At 44.6% G+C, this 25,016-nt stretch overlaps 1 protein-coding gene across 1 annotated transcript in view; it reads right to left on the bottom strand.

Moving 5' to 3' along the window:
- Window positions 1-1,483: 1,483 nt before the first annotated feature.
- The window catches only part of MYBBP1A (MYB binding protein 1a), a 53,136-nt gene continuing 29,603 nt past the window's right edge, over window positions 1,484-25,016 (bottom strand). The window contains 4 exon segments of the mRNA XM_065853333.2: window positions 1,484-2,140; window positions 2,964-3,088; window positions 4,167-4,268; window positions 15,324-15,437. Coding sequence (XP_065709405.1) covers window positions 1,603-2,140; window positions 2,964-3,088; window positions 4,167-4,268; window positions 15,324-15,437 — 879 coding nt within the window. The 3' untranslated portion in view covers window positions 1,484-1,602.

Below are 25,016 nucleotides of genomic sequence, written 5' to 3'. Positions count from 1 at the left end.
CAACCCCTCCAGCTGCCACCTCTGTCAGAAGCAATGGCTGGCACAGCTTCGGCCTCCTGCTTTGTCCTTCCCCGGTCTCTTTCCGAAAGGAGAGTGATAAACAATCTGCATGGACTCTTAACCTCTGTGGCCCTGGCAGATATGCTGCTTCCATGGCCCCAGCTCACACTCAGGTGGGCTCCAGATGATCTCCAGAGGTCCCTTCCAAACCCAAGGGCTCCTTAAAACAACTCAGCAAGCTCTATGGGGCAGAAACTCCAGCAGGCTCAGCTCCCACGACACAACCAAGCTGCTGCCCTGCTGCACATCTGAACAGACAGCCCTGTGGGCTCTAATGCTGTCTTCTCACTCCCAAAAAACCCACATACCTGTGTGCTCACCTCGCTTCCCACCCACCACACCTGCATGCTGTTTCTCCTCTGGTTCTGCAGGGGCAGTGGTACAAAGTCCCAGGCTGTCCTACTTACAAGCACAGAAGGAAAGAGATTGTTAGTGAAGACAGTGTTCAGATTTGAAACCCCTGCTCCTCTTCAGAGCATCTCTGGATCATTAAACATGGATGGCCCTGACCGGCTGGCCTCTTGTATGCTGCATTTGCATAATATACCAAAAGTCACCACTCAGGAGACATCTGGAGGGGTTTAGCTGGGATTGAGGTTTTAACGAGGCAACGAAACAGCTTTCGACATTAAATGGCAGAGGCAGAGCAGCATCCCCAGTGCCAACAGGCCCCTTTGAAGCAGAAGCACCCTTTTTCTTGGAGACAAGACTGGCAACAACAACTGCCAAAACCTCCTGGCTGGGAACAAAGGGGTGATGGCATTCAGGAGCCTGGGGATAAATAAGCAGATGCAGCTCCAAGCAGTCACCTTCACAGACTGTAGTAAACCTGCTGGTAACAGGTACCTTGCATGGCTGCACAGCCCCTGCTGGCCTGGCAGACCAGCAAATCAATCAACCATTTCAGTTGTTTCACTGCTTTATTGATGTCCCTTGTGCCATCACCTCTCCTGCACTCAGCAGCAAACAGGCAGGAAAGGCAGGTCATGGTAGTTACTGGTGACACCTGAGTGGCCAAATTGGATACACTTGACCCCAGAATATGCATGTACAAGCCCATTTAACACCGAGCATTTAAGAGAGTCAGCATCTTTGAGACTGGAAAAGCTGTGAGTACTGCTGGGCCTGTGCAGGACAGAATCGTGCCTTTAGGGGTTACTTCTGCACCTCCCAGAGGGCTGAACCACACAGCTCAGCAGCGCTTGCACACCTGCTGCAGCTCCCCAAGACACCCACACAAGGCTCTCACTTCTGCCTTGGGCAATTGTGGAGACAGGAGTCTGTGCTCCCAAGCACAGGCTGTTTGGCACTGCCAGAGAAGAGAGAGTGAGCATCTACCCCAGCCGGGAGGGTATGTGGCCTGCTAAAGTTCCCTGTTCTCCAGCTGAACTCTTCACACAAGTCAGACCTGCAGCTTCCAAGCTCAGCATCATGGAAGGTTTATTTAAGGTCATGGAGGACATAAAAACTAAACTTATAAAAGATATTAAAAGAGTCCTCTGAGCCTGCTAGCCATGCCAGGCCCGGGTGAGTCCATGGAGTTTACTCCTGCAGCACTGGAGCTTTATTCTCTTTTCTTTTCTTCTTTGCTTTGCCCTGCTTCTGCTGGTTGGCTTTGCCTTGCTTCTGTTGAGTCTCCTGGCTGATATTCCCCTTGGTTTTCTTAGCAGATGGAACCTGCTCAGCTTCATTGCCTGCATCACCTTTTCTTTTCCTGTTCAGATTCGTCTTCTTCTTTTTCTTCTTTTTGCCAGCTACAGCATCTGCTCCATTAACAGCTTCTTCCCCACTCTCCATCATTGCCACTCCATTCTCCCTGATGCCTCTGTTTCGATTCTTGTGTTTGCCACTACCAGGCACAAGGCCTTTCTTCTGCTTGGGTGTTTCTGTTCCCGGGGGCTGCTCCTCTGGGGCTGCTGGTTCTCCATCCTCACTAGCTACTGGTGCTACCCCATTCTCCTGGATACCTTTCTTGCGATTTTTGCGTTTCTTGGTCTCTGGCAGGAAGCCTTTTTTCTTCCGCTTAAGGGGCTCCGCATCCTGCACAGGCTTATTGGCTGTCTTCTCTTTCTTGGGCTTCCTGCAGAGAAAATGCCAAAAATCAAGAGCAACTTAGTTTACAACCAGGGAGCAGTGTGATCTCTGCTACAGGCAATCCACGAACAGGCAGAAGCAGAAGAAAGGCGCAGGAAGCACAGGCATGCTGCAAGGATGAGCGTGATCCCTGGAGATTGTCCTCAGTCTGCACAGGGACCGGTTAAATGAACAGCCAGAGCTGGACCAGGACTCAAGAAGTCACACAGAGACTTGAGGAAGAATCCCCATTCTGCAGACCAGGTAATGCTGTACTCACACCTTCTCAAGTGCACTCACCTGTGGCCTCATGCAAGGCTATTGAGACACTCTCTGTGCAAGGTGACAGCCCTGGCAAGGCCTCCACTGTGCTAACAGTCACAAGAGGTTTCCAGCAAGAACCCCCAAGGGACCATTCCAGTCTCATCTAGGCAGCCTTTGTACTGCTGCAAGAAAGCCACTGCTGCTGCTGCTCTCCAAGAGGGTCCATCAGCACCTTCCCCACCACCCAGTCCATGCTGCTTTGCACCAGCTCAGTCCTCTACTCACAAGACACGATCAGATATCAGACATGCCTTACAATCTTTTCCCATCAAGGACCAATTCTAAGCATGTAAGCACAAGGAACAATAAGCCCAGCATTGCCGCGAACAAGCAAAACAGCACACATTTCATCTTCAACCCAGGAGCTCCGTTTAACTCAAACTCCAGCCTGAGCTCAGTGCCTTGGCTTCTCTTCTCTTCCTACCTCCCCACATCAATGAGGCCATGCAGGACAGGCAGGCAGTCCCCCAGGCAAGTCAAGAAGCCAGAATGCCAAGCATACATACGTGTAATTCAGCCAGCGCATGACGTTCCAGTAGAGAGCGTCGAGACGTGCTGACTTCCCAATGCCTTCTGGCTGATTCAGAGCTACCAGCACTTTGTCCAACTCCATCAAGTTCACATGCAGCTTCTGCAAGAGGCAAATACAAACCATCAGAGTGCAGAAGAGGCCCTCAAAGCAGCTGGGCACAGGCCATCCTGGGATAAGATGAAAGCAGGAATAACCAATCCTGCCTGGTTTCTCCAAGCTGCTGCCCTAAGACCATTTGCAGCAGGCTTGCTTGAAAACTGAGTCTCTAGCATGAGAGGCTTGAGTCTAACAGCTGGAATTGTACTGGCATAAAAGGGACTGAAAGGTCCTTTGGTCTTCTTTCCTTTTCACTCCATGGCTGGGAAGAGGGGGAAGGAGACACATAGCTATGTACCTATCTAAAAGAAAAGCAGCAGCATTTTCAGTCTGGTTTCTAAAGAACACAGTCTAGCTGCCTCTTCCATAACCCACTGGATAATTCCAGTAAAATCAGACAAAAAGGGGTCTCTCAAAGACTATTCAGTTCCTACCAGAGCCTTGGAAATAATCTCTCTCCTCCACCCACTTTCCTATTAGGTCTTCACAAAGAAACGGGCTGTGGTGTGAGTTCAGTGCTTATCAGTAGGAAACTGGGCTTCAGCAATTCTGCTGCCTGTGGTATTTTGCTCCAGTAAATATGACCACTTTTAAGACTTAGTCACCTATAGAAAATCTTCTCATGTTCAAAAAAGCATTTTTTATTATGGAAAACAAAGCCTCAGAACAAAGCTTCACACCTGCTCCCAAAGCTTCTGGGTAGGTCCCAGTTTCTGGAAACTAAAAATCAGTGAAGAGGACAGAGCAATCACCTGGGACAAAACCCAGCTCACCCTCACTGTATCCCAGGCTGTTTCTGCTGATAAGAAGATGTCATATGTGTTTGAGGAACACTGCACAAACCCTTCAACAAGCACTTAGAGATCAGCTCACAAGAGCTATGGATCACTTATTCAGACATGAGGGCTTTTCTGTCCTCAAATCCAGCCAGGCATTCCTTCCAGGGGTACCTTCAGTAAGAAATTAGGTGGGACATAGTGATGGAGCAGTAGCAATGTAAAATCCAAGCATGACATTTAAAAGAGGCCTTGGTGGTATTCAGAAGAATGACTATTTGCTGCACATCAGGTCACGCACTCACCTGCTCTGTCACAGTTTTGAGGAGGAAGTTCAACAGCTCCAAGCTCTTGGCAACTTTCTCTTTCTCAGCCTTCAGGACACACTTGCCAGCCATTTTCAAACTCTGCAAATTAAATGAAGAGATGGAGAAAAAGCACACATTAAATGGGGAAACAAATCACTCCCTCAGAAGAATGCAGAAAATGAGTAATGACTGACAGGATTAACCTGACACCAAAGTAACTCTGGGACACAAACCACACTGAATCTAGAAATGTTCAAGAGGGTACACGGTGGAAGCTGCTGATGCCCAGGTTAATTAAGAAACAACTGGACAAGATAAGAGCAAGCATACCACAAAGCCACAACCCTTGCTGCTCTCTGGAGTTTCTAAGCTAAAGCACAACTGGAGATGATGTTGCCTCCTGGAGACAAAGATGACAGGCGATATTGTCCCCTGGAAAGGCCAGGAGGCTGCCAGACAACAGACTCACCTGGGGACAACAGCTACTCAGCTGCAGAAGCTGGGATTTACACATAAAGCGCTAATGCAAAAATCCATTAACACTTACGCCTAGGAAATCCCAGTTGCCAGCACTAGAACAGGGCCTGTCAATCAAGCTTAAATTCACTGAAATGACTGAGAGAAAAATCTCATCTCTTTGTGTTTCCTTTATGTGCTGCAGGGTTTCTGAGACACTGAAAGGTCTGGCTTAGAGGAAAATCACTCCAAAGATAGGTCAAATAAAAGCCACAGTTATTTACAAGTGGAAAAGGGCAGAAAATCACCATAAAAAGGCAGCTGGATCAAAGAGGCGGCCCAGGGGCTCAGGAGCACTGATCCTCTGCCCGCAGCTGGTCCTCGCAGCCCTGCTTTCATGGTAGTTTTCTGCCCCACTCTATTTCTGTGTGCACACACACATCACTGTAAGCCTCACAGCTTGCATGGATTACACTAAGATGAGATAGGATTTGCAGGGACAAGCTTATTGTAGAAGTGGTGTGGCCCATCACAGCCGGTTTCTCTGGAGGAGGCTGAACTCGTGGCCAAGCCCGCCTTTGCCTGGAGTTTGAACACAGAACATGGAATCATTTTGGTTGGAAGACACTCTCATGATCATCAAATCCAACCACAACCCAACACACCAACGCAGCCCAGGCTCAGCATCCTCAGCACCTCAGACAACACACGTGGCTGGGAAGTCATGGCACCAAACCTGTGTCCAGCAGCAGAAGGTTCTCCAGGAGATGCAATCTCTCCCAATTAACCATCTATTACTTTTGCTCCATTCAGACTGGAAGTAATTTTAAGGATTCTGAGCAAACTGTTCTTCATCTACATCAGTATGAAGCTGGCAAATAAAGTAAAAATCCTCACAGGCACAGAGAGAAGTAAGAAATTTATTCTCCAAAGCAAGCTCTTTCAGTAATGACGCCCACAACAGAAAAAATAAGGAACACTTTCACCAGAAAAAGTGGGGAGACCAGATAACATATCTGCAGGAGCAGCAGCCTTCAACTACAATTATTTACTATCTGTAACAGGCTCCACACCCTGGGATTATCTTTTTTAAATAATAATGATACAGTTATTTCCTGACCAGGATGGTCCACTCAAGCCCTGTAATAGAAAGCCACCACATTCTGCTAGCTGGAATTCAAGCTGCAACTTCATCTGACTATCAATAACTTGCTAATTACTCTCTCCTGATATAGATGCACTGCAACTCTATTCCAGAGCTGTCATTAACCTACAAGGTCATACAATTCAGCAGCTCTAAAGTCTCTCCAGGTAAAATGAGAAATAAATAGAGGGTGTGTGATTTAAAAATAAAATCTTCACATGTAGGATGTAACAGCCCATGGGCCATGCAAACTGCATTTATTAGGCTTACCACAATAAGTAATAATATTTATTATTACTATAATTAGTAAAAATATCAATAATGAAAACAAACCAGCCCAATTTGCATAAAAATTTTGTTTGCAATTTAAAGAACAAGATATTGCCAGGCCAACTTGTGGCTAAATTAGCACTCAGAGAGGCTATTAAGTTGAGATCCTATTTCAGCAAGTTGTGTACAGGTTCACAGGGAGACAAAACCAGTATGGATTGTCAGCTCTTCAGGATGAGGGATCAGGGCGGTACTGTGAGACGAAGCCACAGTGAAGTCAACTGTCATTTCAACTTTTTAATACACCAACATTTTGGAATTAAGAAGGTGTTACAAATAAATTGCATTTTCTCTTCACTGTACACGAATGATGTCAATGACTGCATTTAAATCATGCTGGCTTGACTCTGTCTGGTCTCGCTGCCATTTCTACTTCCCAGAATTGCCCTGGTGCTTTGAAGGGTTTGGAAAACGCCCTACTGAAGTCAACAGGAAAGTCCTATAGCTCTGAACAACACCCGAGGCGCTGATTTTCAGAAGTCTGCCAGCAGTTTTCAGGAAAATCAGGACATGAGCCTAGTTTGGAGTGCCCGAACAAATTAATGCAGATTTATAGAACCAAAAGGGTGGCTTGCCCAGCTAGAGATGGAAGATATCACTGGTCTAGTGACATCAGTGCGGTAAGACTAAGAATTTATGTAGTAGTGTTTTGCATGAGTCTGGAAACACAAATACAGCATAAATAGCCCGAAGCAATCCAGTACAATTTAGGTGTTCTGCAAACAAATAGCTCCCTACTGCAATGGGTCATTTTTAAACAGCTCTCAAAGATGAGGAAGGAACAAGAAAGAGGGTGGAGGTGGGTAAAGAAGCCAAAGGAGCAGCAAAGCAGCACCAGATAATTAATTCCTACAGAATCCACTATTTTCTCTAGTCTGAAGGCAGAATGGATTTGCTTTAAGGAAGCTGGATTCAGATAAAGCCTTATTATTCCTCAACAGGTGTCTTTTCTCTTTCCCTTCTGCCATAAAAGGTGTGAAAGAAATTTACTCCAAAGAGCACAAAAAATGCCAGCACCTCTGGTTGAGACAGTCAAGGCCCCTGAATTGGACTTGAGCCCAACTCCTGCTCAGATCTGTGTCACTTACTATCCTGATCTCATCACCACCATCTCAGAGTAATTTCCCACTAGGCCGTACATGAGATGGTATCTTCCCTCTCCTCCTCCCATAGCAGGGAGCATTTGCTTCCATGGGATTTGTGTCAGCCTGTGACATCAAAAAGAAGCTGCCTTTGGACGGGGGCTGCTGGCAAGTCACGGGGAACTGTTCCCAAGGAATGAAATCCCAAGTGTCTTCAACAGGAACTTGGCCCAAACCTCAAAAGTAGCTTTCCCACTTATTTGTCATAAATTCTTACTATTATACATAAGGTACCCACCATTGTCTGTATGTTATGGGTTCACATAACAGATTGCTTCGATCTGCTCCCCTGCTCAGCTATCTGAAAGATGAAATTATTACTGCCACCCCAATTGCATAGGTCAACCATTTTACATGCCTACTGTGATTTCATTTGGGGAATGTATAAAATACAATCCTAAAATTAAAGCAAAAGCTATTATGTAACAGATGGCAAACTGCACCACATGGTAAACATGCCTTAAAAAGAAAAGTAGTATTTCAGTCATCTGCAGCATCCTTAGGAGAGCTTCAAACACTGACTAGATGGCAAAAGACTTGCACTAGGCTGGCAAGTATCTCTGTTTTACACAGCAAGACTGAGGCACAAAGCAGCGGTTTTGCTCCCAGCTATGCTACAGGTCAGTGGTGGAGGGTTAAGAGAAAACCCAGAAGAACTTGTCTAACTACCTGTTCAGTGATTCTCTGCCATGTGCTGTTCGAAAATATATCCAGCTCTGCTTTCCCCTGCCCTCCAAAAGCATTACCAAGCCAAGAGGCATATAACTCAGTCCCTCAATGCTCAAGGCAGAGAGACCATGCGGCTTATACTCAACAGCCCCACCTACATCTCTTGCTGATCATGATGGTTTTCTCCCTTTTTCTGCTTTTTTTACTCTGCTCCTTCAGCAACGGGTAGTTTCACTTTACAGGGAATCTCAGTTCCAGTTAGAGCTCAGTAATACCTGAGATGGTTAATCATGCCTGTACATCTGAGCTGTCAGCAGATCTGGGCAGGTCATTTTCCAGAAGGAAAAATGAGGAGGCGATTTTCACAGCTGGAACTGCCATCTCATCTCAAGTCAATACAGCAACACAGCTCCTGCCTCGCCCTACGTGGATTCAGAGGTGGTTTTGTCTTGTTGTGTCAAACATGCTGCTTCCAAAAGCCTCTGGCTGTTTCTGGGGGATGGCACTCCTGGATCCAAAGTTCTCTGCTTCTAGGGTTTCTACAAGGATAACAGCACGCCCCCAGCATCTTAGCAATCAAGTGTTTTTTTCTTATATTCCTAATTTCTGTACCACACATGGATGTATCCCAACTACCGCAGGATCCAGCCTTTGTTTCACTTCTTATTGCACTTTGCAGCGCTCCTTCACCTTCACAAAGCATAAATGAAGTTTGGTTTAGAGCACAGGAGGTGAATACCTGCAGCAATTCAGCCGTACAAGTAGTTAACCACAGCTAGTTAACCACACAGCTCCATGTCGCAGTTTCCTGGGTAGGATTTTAGTCTAAGCTCCACTAAAACCTGCAATACAGCAAAAAGTGGTGTATGTGCATCTAGAGCCAAAGTCAGCATCCCAGCCACTGCCCAGCTTTCCCCGCAGGGGAGATGGCAAATGCTGTTGCAGGGAGCCAGGCAAAACTTCTGGAAGCCTCCACATCCACACCCGCCTGCATCTCTTTCCCTTTCACAGGTACCACAGTGGGGAACACACTTAGCCCAGACTTAGAAGACACAGCAGTATACCAAGAGTGCAGAGGAGTGTTCTCCTACCAAGAGACAAGCACATTTCCTTAGCTGGAAGTTTGAACACTATTTAATATTTATGCATTCCCAGCACGTCCTTCAGCCTGTTTCATTGTTCAAAACAAACAGCCCTTTCCCTCCGTGGGATCAGCCTGACAGATCCATCACTGCTCCCTGAGCTGGAGAAACCCAGCCAACCTGCATTCTTTCCGCATGCTGTGCTATCTCCATCCTTCCCCCTCCTCCCCCATAACAGACTCGATGCTGACGGATAAATGTGCAGATTCATGGTTGAATAAAGTGCCAAGTGCCTGGATCTGCAAAACACATACCTGCACCCACCCTGCACGACCTTACACCCCCTGGCACAGCCCGAGGTTGTCAAGGTAAACTCTCTTCTCCGGCAGCAAATAGTTCAGCAAAATTTCCACTCTACTGAGTGTCCACAGGCACAAGGATAAAGTGCTGAAGAGGTCTGGGCTCAGTGTGCTGACGGCTTCCACGCTGCCTGTGAAAGCTAAAGCCCTGCCCTGGCTCCACGCTGCACACAGGGTCCCAGAGCAAAGACACAACCTGGTGTTTTGCTGCTGTTGTGGCTCAGGTCCCTGTGGTGGTCCCACACCCAGAGGGGCCCCAGCAAGTGGGTTTGGGGCCCTGCAAGAGCGTCGCCATTACCTGAGCACAAGATGTCCCATGTCAACGTACAGGTGAGCTGAGTGGTTTGGGAGGGGCAGAGCCTTCCCCTGCTACGTAGAGGCTAATAACAAACTGACAACCAAATGAGGTATTTTAGTGTTCTCTGTGCTCATAGCTCCTGTTATTATCCAACATAAGCACCCTCACTTCACCTGTAATTACTCTTACACCTCCAAAGAGGTAAGAGCTAAGCCAGCATCATTCCCCCCCATTTTACAGGGGCTCAGAGAGGCCAGGTAACATCACTGAGTCACACAGACCATGACAGAGCCAGGAACGAACCCTGAGCTTCCCAAAACCTAGACAAGCCACCCCCAAATACTTCCTTTGATGACAAAATTCACTACACAATAGAAGAACCCCAGCTGAACAGCTCAGCAGTTGCTACCGAGAGCACTAATAGGAGGAAAGAAAGCACTGACAGTCCCTCCTCCCTCCATTCCCAGTCACTAAATTTCTGAAGACTGAAAGTATAAATGCTCAAAATTTTTCATAGAAAAAAGTCAGCAAGAAATGGAAGGTAACCACCAAGCTTCTTGTCCCTGACTGAGAAGAAAAGTAGGAAACTAAACAGATCCACATGCTGAAGGGTATAACTAAAGGGCATTTTTTGCAATGTTTATTTTGGCTGTTATTAGAAGGAAGAGCCCAAAATTCAGAAGCCATTCTCACAGAAAATGTCAATGCTTACCCAAGTTTAAAGATCTGACTTTTTTTTCCTTAGATCATGTGAAAATGCAGCAGGGAAAAACCATACGGGACAGTTGAGGGAACAGAGGAGAATGAATTCTCCACAGAGACATCCAGTACTCTGAAAGCACGTCAAAGATATCAGTTAAATCACCACTGGCCTCATTTTACAAGCTAAGAGGCTGAGAAAGGGCAATGAATTAAGAATTTATAACGATGGACAGATAAAAGTTCAGGCAATCTTGAAGAAAAAAGAATGAACAATGGCTTTTTTAGAGATTTGATGAAGTCACTGTTAATAATTTATCTCCCTACAAATTAAGACACCGATAATCAAATGTGATGCCCTTCAGAAATACACTGGAAGCCTATATAGTATGTCCATCTCTGCCCTCCCACATTGAGTAGCTCCAGCTAGTTCTTTTAAATCCTCAGCTGAACAACACAATAGCAATAAAACCCTCTAATGCTGTACAATAAAAGTCTTCAGAGAGCATATAGTAACTTTTAAATGATAAGAGTCTTGGAAAAGAGGTCTTGGGTTATCCTACATGGGAGGAGGCATCACATGTGCCTCATTAGGATTATGTGCATACTTACCTGAAAGTCTCCATTACTGGTAACCTGGAAAGCTTTGGTCATTCAATGAATTTAGGTATCAGATTCGGTGAGTGTTTTTACATTCCAGCATCCCATTCTGGTTTCAAATAGCCAGCCTGAACACTGTCTGCTCTGCCCATCCCTTACAACACAGACACAACAATCAAAGGAAGAAACAGTAGCAAAGTTGGGCCCTTCCTATGCTGCACCTACTGCAGAAGAGAGACCAAGGAAACCCCCAGGAAACTGCTGTGTACAAGCCAGAGAAAGTAGTTTTATCAACAGTTTTCTGAGGGTTGTTTTGTTTTGAAGTTGCTCAGCTGTGAAAATACATGTTTTCTAGAATATTCCTCAAAATCCTTTCCCACTTCCTCCTGACTTTCGGCGAGTTTCAGCAAAGTTGGGAGTTACACGAAGCACCTCATTTCAGGAGGGCAAGTCAGTCCCTGGGAAAGGGATGACACAAAAAGGTAATGAAACTATATATTCGGATCCTGGAGCTTCCTGCCCCAAATCTGTCAGCGAAGTTACTGAAAAATCGGCAGGGCTTCAAGATCACTCTGAAGCCAAGACAGCAATTCTGTAACGCGTCAGAAAGAAAACAGGAATACATCTAACAAGGGGAACAATCACCAAAATGTGTCCACACTGACAACTGGGAGAGCCGAAAGACCAAACTGAGAAATCGCTTGATAGAATCAAAAGGACAGTGTGTGAGCCCAGCAGCCCTGCAGAGATCCCTCACCAAAACTGCGACAGTTCCTGTGTGAAATGGGGAACTTGGGCCTCTGGGGTTCTGCCATTGGCCTCATGGCGTGATCCAGCAGCCTGAACCCACAACCACCAGCATCCTCCTTTAGATAACGTGGGGACAGAGATTGCTGCCCAACACTCTGGGGTGTTCTGAAGCCAAGTTAAGAAACAGACTGTGCGCAAGGAAGGTCCCTGGGATATCTCAGGAGACCCGAGTTTGACTCTTGGCTTAGCTCCCAGCCAAGTGTGTCATCTGTAAAACAGGGTGAACTACTTCAGTAAACCAAATAACATCAGCCCTTTGGTTTCTGCAAAATAGTTTCTTCATTACATCAACAACTCATGGGTTTGAACTTCCTTTGTAAAGTGCTTTGAGACCTACTGATAAAAGAACAAAGCTCTGGAAGAGGAAGAAGTTTCTCAGATGCTTTAGCATCTCAGGTGAGCTCTATCATCTATAACATGAAGCAACTCCTATTTCTTTATACTGTAAACACAACCCAGTTGTCTAGACTCCCAACATTAGAATAAACTTGAACAACTGTAGCAAGGTTCTGCTTTGTGTAAAGTAACTATTTAGGACTTGGGAGGCCAAAACTCTGCCAAAGCTCTTTCTCTGCTTCCTCATCTTTGCAGTCCCAGGACTTGTGGACACGGCTTTCAGCACAGGTCACCCAGCAGAACAAGCCAAGAGCACCAAGAGCAAGCAGGGCTCTCACAAGAACAAGTCAACTCCAAAGTAGGATACCAAGACTTCCCTCGCTGTCAGTAAGGAGATAGCAAACATGAACCCCTCATTACTGCGATACATGTTTTATAAGTATGCTTAAACATTTTGGGAACAAATAAGGTCAAGTTAGCTTATGTAAGCGCAAGAGCCATTGCCTCGCAGCAGCCAGAGCTGCTATTTCAGGAAGCTGTCTCTTCACTTAAAGCTCCTGGCCGTTGATTCTCCCTCATCTGCCTCTTCGTTTTGCACAAATAATTCAATGATATCCAAGACTGCAATTTTCTCACATTGCTTTGTCCCAGTTCCAGCACATATCACTGCCTAAAACCATCCCAGGCTCCCTGCTCCTCACCAAGTGATCTGCAGGTATGCAATGCAAACACTTCAGGCAAGACAGGATGAGAAATCAGGCATCAAGACTGTAGTCAGTTAAAGAGTTGGCCCTCCCAGGTTATTTCAGACTTCTACCTGGGTCAAAGAAAGGTATAAAATTCTGCATTATCATACTTTCCTTTTTAAACAGCTATTTGTGAGGGATGGAGGCAGGAATGGCTACTGACAACAAATACAGACCTTTCAATAAAGGGTAATAAAACATCATTTTCCACAGCATCATGAATTACAGCTCTCAGTCCAGGTTCTCATGCGTAAGCACTCGCACGCCAACATCTGCCTACTTACGTACTCGCCTCCAAAATCGTGGCTGACCTGGAATGTCCCACCAAAACAAGTCTCAGGTGAGAATGGATGCGACTGAGCTGCAGGAGAAACCCCTGGTTCTGCAAATGCCCTCCCCACCCTCCAGCTAAGCAGAGGGGCGTGGGGACACCAGGGACACAAAGGGCTGTCCTTTAGCTCAAGCTTCTGCCTAACACGGTCCAAGAAAACTCACTGCATAATTTCAACATCAAGCCTGTAACCTCCACCAAACCTCCAGCTTTTGTGTCAGACAAGCACACAAATTCCACCTGGCAGTTCAGAGCTAATAAACTCTTCAGCAAGTTATTTTACTGGTGGATTACTCTCTTTGACAAATACATACTTTCTATAGATTCTAAATTTGCTTTGCTTCCAGCCTCTGATTTCTACTACAAGGGATTTTCATCATCGCCAAAAGAGATCAGTCATGATATGAGTATTGTTTTACTACACTGTAGAGCCACTGCACGTTTTTGCAGCTATTACTCAGAGAAATGAGCATTTCTGCACCACCAAAAAGACACAGAATAGCTTTGCAGCATTAAAAGGTTTTGCGGCACAAGTATCAGCCTTTGGTTATGAATCAAAACTGTTATATGATAGACAAAATCCTTGATTCCTCCTAATTACGGCAACATTTAAAGATGTGCAGCTGCACCAGCTCCAAGGAGCGATACCAGCACTGCGCTAGCGCAAAGCGGGAGTAGGAGGCAGACAAAACCCAGTACACATATGTCTACCAATAGAACACTCTGTAAAAATGTTATATCAGGGCTTTTTCAGGCCAAAAAGAGAACAGGCCTATATACCACTGCTAGTTAATAGTACGGGAGGTCTCCTGCCCGCAGCGTGTACCCTGGGCAGCCCAAACAAACTGACAATATTTCCCAGGAATTTTTCTTTAAACACAGATGACCACAGAAATGAGAGGCACTGAGGAAGCTCTGGTAGCAAAGCTCATTAAAAAACTGGATGGGTTGCAAGATGCTTAACTTTCCCTGACAAGAACAACATAAAGGGATTGTAAATGTTTGTGGCTTCCCAGTGAATCACCAAGTCTTGCAGGTATCCAGCTGCAAAAGAGAAACATGGAGATGACCCACTTGGGAGGAGGGCATGTTTTATGTAGCTGGAAAATAAAATCATACCTAACTCCACCCATTGGATTCCTGATGTAATCATTAAATAGAAGCTGTTTAATGAAACCCAAGATAACCTGCTTGCTCAAGAATTATAAACAGCACCTCTGCATTACTTAGTTTAAACCTGCTTAGATTTTGTCCCTCCTCAACAAAAGAAAACAGAACTAATTGTTCTGTTCCAATATGGTAAATTATAGAATGGTCTAAATTGCCATGTAACCAGCATTTAAGGAAGTCCATGAAGAATGAAAGCCACACTTAAAAAGACGTCAATACTACAGTTACGTAGGAACACCAAGACTGGAATCTCCCGTGTCATCAAGTTTAGTCACCACATCATAACATTTATTTGGCTGTTTGGTTCCCCTCACATTAATCCACAAGAATATAACTGAATGGCACTTGCTTCTTCAGTCTCCTGTCCCATAGATCACCTCCTACATAATAGCTGCACCCAAAAATTGTCTTCAGGTATAATCCACACTTGGTATTGAGAATCAGGAGCCCTGCAGTTTCTGTATCGCTGTTTTTTACGTACAAATTATTTTCCAATGTATTCTAAGGTTTCTCTGATAAACAATACTGACAAGGGAGTCCAGCCCAGGAAGGAGTCAGAAGTCTAGTGGACCTCAGCTTTCTCTCTTTGGCCCTGAAACTCATGCAAATACAGAAATACCTTCACATTTTCAGACATTAAGTCAATGTTCACAATACCTTCCAATTCAAAAGTAATTTTTTAAAACCAGCTTAACTTAATCTGAATGAGCATATTCCCTAAAACCCAAACTGTCTCTTGGATTCGTACACTGGCACTGCTGAGCTGTAGCAGATGTTTCTTGCACTCCGTGAAAACACACCCGAACAGCGGTGTTACAAGAATGCTGCAGTCCTGGTGCACACCTCTCAGAGCTGGCGTGAGCAGGCACAACCCGAGTGCTGAGCACAACCACAAACTCCAGCTCCGAGAATGAGCACCACAGCAGTAAAAGCAGCACCCATTAGGCGCTATCTATACACTGAACATGTTGAATCTTGTTACCTCTGTCACTTGGCTGATGCTTTCTCTGATCAATTCCTCCCACTCCTCCTCCGTCACGAAGAGCTTCAGTTCACGAAGCAGCAGAACCTTCTGGAGAAGCAAACAAGCCTGGGCCTGAAAGAGAAAAGAGATGTGAAACTCTGCACTCTCTAGGGAAGATATCAGCAATGCAAATACTGCGCTGAAGCAGAGCTAAGCACAGTGTCCAGGGAATGCCATGTTACCGATGCTGCATATCCTCAGCAACATCCATGTTGCTCTGTTAGAAAACATTCTCTAGACCCTGACAGAGTCATTCCTCAGGAGACAGGGTGTGGGTTTTGGTTGAGTGCACATACTTAAAAGAGAAGGTCAAAGGGATGGGATCGTGCTGCTTCTAGATTTAGGCATTAATATCTAAAACGTGCTTTAGGTAGCTGCTATGAGTGCATCACTTTCGGTCTCCAGAAATCTTCAGGCAGCCCTTTGCGTGACTCAACCCTTTACCGTGCCCTGATGAATGCAGTAGGCACAAATAAACAAAAATAAAAGCTGGCAGGTTAGCGAATGCTTCAGTGCAAAGGAACCCGAGATGGAAACTGCTGTTCAGAGCAGCCCTCAGCCTTGCCCTGGAGTCAAACTTGCTCATTAAGCCTTTACATTAACACAGCAATGGAAAGAGTAGCCACTAGAAAACCAACAATAATCTGCAATCTTCTTACAAGCCCTTTTCTATCCCATCATTCCTATTTTAAGGCTTTCTTAGGTATGAGAAAAACACAGCAATAACAAAATCCAATCACAGAAATGTACAGAATACACTAATGAGGATTAGTGCAAATAGTCTAGAGGATTTCAAAGGAAAATTGTGTAGCAGCATGGACTTAGTGAGCAAATTCTACCCACAAATAAAGAAAAAAACGTTGCCTCTAGCTGTCACCACACAGACCAAAATTAAATGTAGGTATAAATACCAAAAATCATTGGGAATTGCATCAAGAGTTAATTTTGTCCAAAGAAAGCAAGGGCTGCCCTTTTTTAACCACACATTGCAGCTGAAAGCAGCCTATAGAAAACAACCAGGCAGAGTTTGTAAAACTCTTTACCAAAAACACCATTGAGATCAAAAGTCTAAGAGGCCTAAAATAGATTGAAAACAAAGGTAGCCTGGTGATACCCAAACCGGTCTCCATATACCCCTGGGGTCCAAAGGAAGCAACCTGGAAAACACGTGGCAGGAGGCTAAAAACTGGCCATACAGTGGCCACATTTTGTTTCTGGAGTATTTTTAGGGAACTATTTACTGAAGAATATGAAGTGAGGAAAGAGAAGAAATCCCATGATCTCCTGAGAGCAGTCGGACCATCCAAAGTTGTAAGCAGTGGAACAGAACACCTCACAGGCTCAAGCAGGTCTGTGTTTCCTATACAACACACTCCAGGCTTCTGGGAGGGACAGGACACTGAACAGAGGTGACCCCTTCCAGCACATGTATTTGTGTCACAACAGACTAATGCCACACATCTATGTAAGCTTACCTCTTGTTTGCACCACTCTGGCAAACAAACAGAATTATCCAAATAGGGCGAGCTTTCACCCACGCACAGAAATCCTGTTCTTCGCTCGAGGGAGAAAATGTGGCAGGGAATCAACAAGACTATGTCAAAAGATTTATGTTGACTTAATGAGAGAGCGCGCCCTAATGCCATATTTGAGGCAGACAAGCTTACATATTCCTCCTAATTATGGGGAGGCTGTGTCTTACAGAACAAATTATGGCATGTCTGCATGCATGTACCAAATGTAGTGGAAAGTCACTTGAGTGCAATTGCAAAGACAACGTGACCCTCGGAGCAGATGAAAGGCCGAGGCAGGGTCATAAACCTCAAGGCACCATCTCTTCTTTGACGATTATAAAAGCGTTCATACTGCAAGTGGGTGCAAAGCACAGAGAAAGGTTCTGTTAAACTATGCTGATAGTACCTCAGGACTACAGATTTACTCAAGAGGTGAACAGAGGACCAGAGGCAACAGTGATAAGGGCCTGCTCAGGAATCATACCAGTCAGCAGTGGGTGGGAGCCCTGCAAGTCAATGAGGAAAAGAACTGGAAAGAAATCAAAGCCGAACAAGGAGCTCTGGAGACCCGAGACTGACAGAACAGATCCTGAATGGGACCCAGGTCTCAATATGCACTAAGCTTGAAAATTATTTTAAAAGAAAGGAAAAACAGAACACTGAACATTCCTTCTGTGTGTCATAAATGCAGAAGTCAAAACAGCCAGTCATCTGAGAATCCCGGCTGGTGCTATCAGTCTTTAGTAATTTTGTCACACTCAGAGCTTTCATGCCTCCAGCCTCTACATTACATTGAAGCAAAGAGAAAATGTTTTGAGTTTCATGTAAATAAAACATTGCTTTTGCTGTACTCAACACAATCCTGTGTGTCCCGATTGTTTTCTAACCAAATGATAGTTTAGTACTAAGCACGAACAACTTTGCTCATTTGAAAGAATAAAAATAAAGAATTTACTTGCTGGTTGAAATGAAATTTGCCTTTGGAACATCTCAGTCAGAGTGCAAACGTGACCCTAATAATTACAAGGTCCTCAGTGCCCAGCACCATGCTATGCTGTAGTTTAAGGTTATCATATTCAACACAGAGTCAGTGACTCTTCTATTCCTAGAACTAGTTATTAACACGTATAGCCTATTTTTCCAGAGCAAACTTCACAGTTAAATAGCAAAAGTTAAGCCACAGGGAGAGGAACTGACATCAGCAAAGTCAGCCAGAAAAATGAGGGGCAGAAGCAAAACTAAAACCCGGTTCTTCAATCCCAGTCCAAGGGTAAACCCAATAAGAAATCGCACTTCCCACTCCTCCCACTAACGCCATCCCATCTCAGCAAAACAGGAGGGGCACCAACTTTCTCCTTCAGAAAGAGGTGCAAACATCACATCTCAATCACAGCATCTATCAGCATGTGAAAAAGGATCCTGGATGGAAGTCATCAGAAGATTGCTTAACAAGTAAATGTAGTCAGAGAAATGTGGTCTAGCAACCAGGACCATACAGCAGCCACATCACCTTGAAAGAAACAGTCCTCAGCAATGGCTTTTCAGCCACTAATTGATCTGTCAGGGCTGAGAAATGTCAAACCACTGGCTAGAAACGGCATGATACAGGGACCAGCTGCATGTTTTACCATCACATCACAGACTAGCAGTAAACCAAAGTTTGGAAAGTACTCCCACAAAATCTAGCACAGAGCTGGGCTCAACAACTACCCAGTTCTGTCCCTCTCCCTCCCGCCCTCTCCAGCACCACTGATTTTTTTTGAATGTCTTACAAGCATTTGGCAATTTTGGAAGCTGCCAGAACAATATTGTTCCCAGGAATATCATAGAGGGTTCTCTGCATTTTCTCAGTGCCAAATCAAGCCTGCTGCGTTCATGACAGCCCTACAATAGAGCCAAGTATTATCAGCACTTCACAAATGCACAAAAATAGCAGAAGACTCAAGAGCCCCAGCTACCAAACTCCAGTCCAGTTCAGAAGAGAAAGTCTTCATCCCCCATATGCACAATCTTGGAAAGGAGAACGTGTCAGAATAGTTACAAGAATTTGACAGTCACATTAGAGCTTTTTATTAAGGGCGGAGGAAAATGCTGCAGCCCATTCTGTGCCCAGTGGCCACTCAGCTGCCTAATCAAAACATTTTTCTCCTTAACGTCAGTTTTTAAAAAGAAAGATCATAAAATAATACAAAAATAAACAAAAGTGAAGTCTATTCAAGCAAGGATAGTACATCCATACATACACTCCCACACATATCTATCAACCATGTGACTGTATGAGGCAGAAATGCTCATTATCGGTCCATGTGGGAGAAGAGAACAAACAATAACAAACTGCAGTACTGACCCTGTGATTTCCTGCCAGCTTTGTTTATTCCTTTCTTATCTACAATGATAACACAAAACACCACCCAGTATAAACAGTCAAGATTTCTTATTTCTTTCTGAAATAGTGAATGCACTCACTGCAGTAATCGAGATGTGCTGGTAATTCCCAGATGTGCACATCTACCTTATTTAGATGCTGAAAAGGAATGTGAGCTGGCGGGGCTGCTGGGTTTTACAACCTGCCTTTACCCTTTGCAGTAAAGGACAAGACATGCAGCCGGACTATTTGAAATGGTAAGGAACAGACTAACCCCCACCTACTCAGCCACTGTTTTGTTATTGAAAGCAAATATCCGGCACAGGCACAGTGGTCGTGTAGGTCAGAACGGGAGCTCTCCCCAGTCGCCATCCAGGTGAGCAGGACGGAGGGGAATACATCGAGATGCTTTTCCATCACTACTGTTGTGCAGGAAAAAAGCCAAAAACAAACAAACCTCTGCAACGATGTAGAGATTCTGTCTGCATTGTTGAAGAGATGGAAGCATGACCCAAATTAAGGGTTGTTTTGCAAAGAAAAGCAGGCTGTTAATAGGAAGAGACTTGTTTCTGATGCAAAAAGAAATGCTTTTCTCACTCTCGAGTGTTTTAGGAGGCTGGCTGGAGGTGGCATGCCAAGCAAGTGAAAAAGGACACCATACAGACACACTCCCATGAGAAAAGACACCAAAATCAGCAGTCACCCAGTGCCACCATCAGAGGAGAATGAACGTCAAGATGTGCCCACACGGCAATGCGCCAACCACCAAGTCTGAGTTTTCACAGGGCCATTCTGTCTGATGGTCTCAAAGCAGCCTGGAGGTTACAGTTGCTTAACCCTTCCAAATTCTCTTATGGTGCTTCCAGCTCACAGGAGAGAGGCAGTAAGTTTAACTGGCAGGACAGAAACATCTCATTAGGTCTGACCCAGGACAGTATCTGAGCTACATCAGACCTCCCTGCACATTATAAGAGAAGCACTGGGGAGTTTAAATGCTCACCAAAGACATCAAGATGTTTTTTGCCCATCCTTATGTCTATCATTTTTGCATCATGGACAGAATCTTATCAACATGAAGCATGCTGCCAGCATGGCAAGCTTCTTTTTCCCTTTATATATAAATTACATATAGATATATATATAAAAAACATTACCTGGAAAATTCTGAGTTTGTGCAAGTCAAATATATTCTTAGAACTGAAGAAGCACCAGGAGCTTCAGTGTGATCACCATTTCACTGCTCTTGGAAGCTCAGGAGACAAAAATACCCAGGTGGTATCACACCACACAGGGTACCGGTATTTGGGAGCACTGATGTCTCCCTTCTGGGACACACATCACAGCAGCAAAGCTACAGCATAACCTGACCCGCCAGCACATCTGATCCAGTGTCAGCACATGTTATCAAAACAGCAGCTCTCAGTACATAATCCGCAGCATTAAGGCTATTCTACAACCACAGGGATATGGCAAAAAATAATTGCACTTCTAGAAATTCTCACCTACCAGGCCCTGTGCGACTGCAATCACGTGAATCACATACTGCGCTCATGACAAACACTACCAGGAAAGCTGGGGTAAAACAACATCTTGCAAGAATACGGGAAATTGTAAATAAGATTTCCTTCAATTTTAAGAAATGGTCAAAGTATTAAATCAATTCCTCAGCTATCTGCAATTTGTAACATTAAAAAGAAAAAAAAAAAAAAAAAGGCACAGCAAGCTCCAGCTTACAGGACTATTGGTTATAGGAGAAAAACCTGTCATTTGTTACGACAAGGTAGGACATCCAGAGCACCACAGCAAAAGGCTCTTCCAATCACTCTCAAATCTTTTGTAAAAAGATAAGAAACAGCATGCAAAGCCATGAAGCAAGTGCTAGTCCAGCCCTGTTTCTGCCCCCACCATTAAACTACTCTATTTTTACATTTACATTGGGTGTAGGATGGAGAAAAAGACTCCAAAAGAGCAGCCCTGACATTCAGGGCTTGCTTTTCATTTCTTTATCACGTTTGTTTCATGCATTTGAGTATTTCTGAACCTATAAGCCACAAGTTTGACAATGGTTTGGCAGGCAGAGCCCACGTTAGAACAGCCTAGCAGCTTATTCAAAATGGCAAATTATGAAATTATGAGAGCGAAAGGAGAACAAGGCCCACAATAATGGTGCTCCCTCTTCTTTACAGCACATTCACAACAGGCAGTACAGAAGCAACTGCACTTCAACGTATGCAATATATATGCAAGTTTCCTACCGTTCCTTGACACACTATAATCAGAATTATAAAAGACTGAGCACTCCAACACTGCAGGCAAGACAGTCTTCTTGGCTAGGAACTGTCATGACAATATTTAACAGAGGACTTAAACTTGTGACTAACTTAAAACTCTGAGTTTCACACAGCCTGTTGACCTCAACAGGACCAAACTGCAAATCCTCTGGAGGATGCAAGAAGACGAAAACAAACAAACAAAAAGACACTTTCCTAAGTTAAGGACAAACAAAAAATATCCTTCAAGATCCTTAACAACTATCCTCACTGAACAAGCAAACGCCAATTATTTACTTAAACCATACAGAAGCCAATTATTTACTTAAACCATACAAACGCCAGTTATTTACTTAAATCATACAAACCTTATTTGAAGGCTTTAGATCTAAAAAGTGAAAACCAGAGATGATTAAGAAACATTTGCCAAACTAATTTTCCTCAATCCACAAGATGTAACTGCAATATTCCACACATGGCACACACCCACGTTCCATCTATGTTCCAAATTGAAGGGGAAGGGAGGATAAGGCAACGCCGTGACTTTGGGTTAAGAAAACTAGTTTGAGAGGAAATATTTAATTTTTAACCTCTTCAGCGGTGCTGAAACAAGGTGCACATAACCAGAGAAGCCAACACTCTCATTTAACAGCTATTTAAAAGGTTTCAGGGTGGCAAATGCCCTTCCTTACTCCTCCTGGGATAAGGAGGACTGTTATGACAACACAGCTGGCACGTTTGGTTTTGCAGAACTGCCCATGCCAGGACACCAGAGCATCTCTGTAACTATTGCTTGGTTTAAAAATGCGTTGCCCATGCTCCAAGGCAGCACCACTTGTTAGACATCCACTTTTACCCCATATTTACCCTGTTGTCCCTTCTGATTAAGGGACCCAGGGACTGCCTTTGCTGTGCCATTTTTGGCTGCCTCCTGTGTCCCACCTGGCTCAAAGACATCTCAGGGCTGTGGCAGAGCTGGAAGCCCTGCTGTGCACCAGGGTGAGCAAACCTGCATGCAGATTCCTGTCTGCAGGGCCCGTGGCACACAGGGAGATGGGCAAAACAGGCCTGTGTGTCAGCACGGTCACGGCATGGAGCCCAGGCTGCGCAGTCAGCTCGCAGCAGGAGCACCGTGTTATCCATCACTGCACAGATTCCTGGTGCCTGCAAGCAGAGTCAGAGAGAGCTCGTGCTGGCACAGGAAAGGCCACGAAAATCTCTTCCGCATTATCATCTGGCTCAGGAGCCAAATCCAATATTTCCTGCTACAACCCAGTGTCTCCAGACTAATCAATCGGCTCTTTCAAGACATCCCCTCAGCCAGCTTTGACAAGGTCCAATACTGTTGTCTGAGGTGGGAAGAACATGAGCAGGATCCATTTCAGCCAGCACAGACCAAGCTTCCAAGTCTGCAAATCTGCCCTCGTGCCTCCAGGAATGGCCAACAGCACAATAATGCAGCAGAAGTTAACACTGATCAGACACCCGCACCCATCAACCAGTACCCCCAGCTCCCACACCTTCCCCTGCCCACACAAGAAGCCCGGAGCCAGGCAGGAGTTTCCTCCCAGCCCTCCCTTGGTCTGGCCTTGCCAAAAAAACACCAAAGAGGAGATTTATGAGCCCAGGGAAAAATTCTTCCTGCCAAAAAGTGATCAAAACAAATAGTATTTTACAAGCTTAAATTAAGTTCCTGCAAAAAATGGATGAGAAAAATTTTGCAAGGCTAGTTAATTACAACATGTAAAGCATTTAAGTGACACTTAAATCACATTTTACAACCTCGGATGAAAAAAGCAATCTTACTCAGTGCACTCCCACCAAACAGCCTAGGTCATCAAGCTCTTGCAATTTTCAGAGTTTTAGAATAAGCCAACCTGCACCGCAGTCCAGCTTGATGTAGATTGTACCTGTTCTTCCTCACTAGTAAAAGAGCAGATTTCCACACAAACAGCAGGATGCTTTCCATCCAGGAACCTTTAAACAATTCACAACAGCTTGCATATCAGCGCACTAAAAATAACTGTCACACATGAGACACATTTTGCTCATTTGATCATCATCATGTAGATTATCAGTTCAGGCCTTCCTGAGTGCATAAACTTGTCAATGAACTCTGTTGACTTTGTGGGCTTTTTATGTTAACTTTCAATTCTAAACCTCTGAAACAGACAACATCTCTGTCTTCCACCCCTCCTGCTGCATCTGCCACACCTCTCTCCTCTTTATTTTTATTTTTATTACCCTTCATAAGCCTTTTCACCGGTGGCTCAGATGTCCCTTAAGCAGCAGCAGTGAGAAGTTAAAAAATCTATACAATTCCACGACTATTCCCAAGGTTCTGAACAGCAGCTGTCGCATCGATCAGATGGACTGTTAACTTCATTCTGCTAATACTGAGTACTTGTCTACACTACAGAAAGTTTTATCACATTAGCTACGCTGTCACATCCTCCTCCTCCACAACATGCAAACAGTTATTGCAAGACACAAGCACTTAAACCACCACCGCTCAATCTGGCTAAAATGTGGAATGAGCTACACCCCATAGAAACCACCTTTAAATAATGCAGCTGCACCTACAGGAGTTATGTCAGCTTTGGTCTTACAGGTAAAATAGTCTTTGCCCTCACTGACAAAGTCACACCAGTATGGTTTTTTAAATATGCGTGGGCCAGCAGAAAACCCAGGACTAGCAGTCAAGGCACTGGAGCAGCCTGCCTGCAGACCTGGGCACATACACAGTAGCTACTTACATACAGGTTTCTTCATGCCCTAAAACATCCTTACTTGATTTGTTCAATCAACAGCTCTGCAAATCACGTTCTCTCCACTGCTGCTGGGGAGTGGATTTTTCCACACTTGGTTCCTCTGCAAACAGTGCTCTGGATGATGGTTTTGTCAGAGCAAAAGCCCAATCTTGCACTTGCCTAACCAGAGGAGCCCATTTGTATGTGAACACAGGGATTCATTTCTCCCAGGGGAGATATCAGAAAGGCCCATTAGTCTTAATGTTTCCCTCACCCCCCAAAAAAAGTCAGTATCTTACCCTAAATTCTTGAAAAGTTAAAAGATCCCATAATTAAGCCATGAGAACACAAGATAAATCACTAGCAGAACACAGATGAGAACCCATGAGCACTTATTTTGCTTGTTCTGTAATGTCCAACTACAGGACTGAAACATTGGTGGGGAATATTGGTGCCATAGGTTGTACTGAAATCAAAGGGAAAACAGCAGCAACGCATTCTGTGCAATGCATCCACGCCTCTCCTTTCCTGCATTAAAAAACAAACAAAAAAACAAAAAAACAAAGCCAGGAAATATACCCATTTCCTCCTCCATTCCCAAACACACTTATCTCCCAAGTGAAGAACAAATTTACAAGTAAAAAAAAAATCTAAGACAATTTGGTTTCTTAATATGGCCCTGCTTATTTTGGAGCATTACCACCTTGCTTTTACAAGTTCTTCACTTTAAACATCAGAGCAAGAAATGCCCT

The sequence above is a fragment of the Patagioenas fasciata genome, chromosome 19 (assembly GCF_037038585.1).
Source record: "Patagioenas fasciata isolate bPatFas1 chromosome 19, bPatFas1.hap1, whole genome shotgun sequence".
NCBI classification, from domain to species: Eukaryota; Metazoa; Chordata; class Aves; order Columbiformes; family Columbidae; genus Patagioenas; species Patagioenas fasciata.
This window is presented reverse-complemented; position numbering and strand designations above follow the sequence as displayed.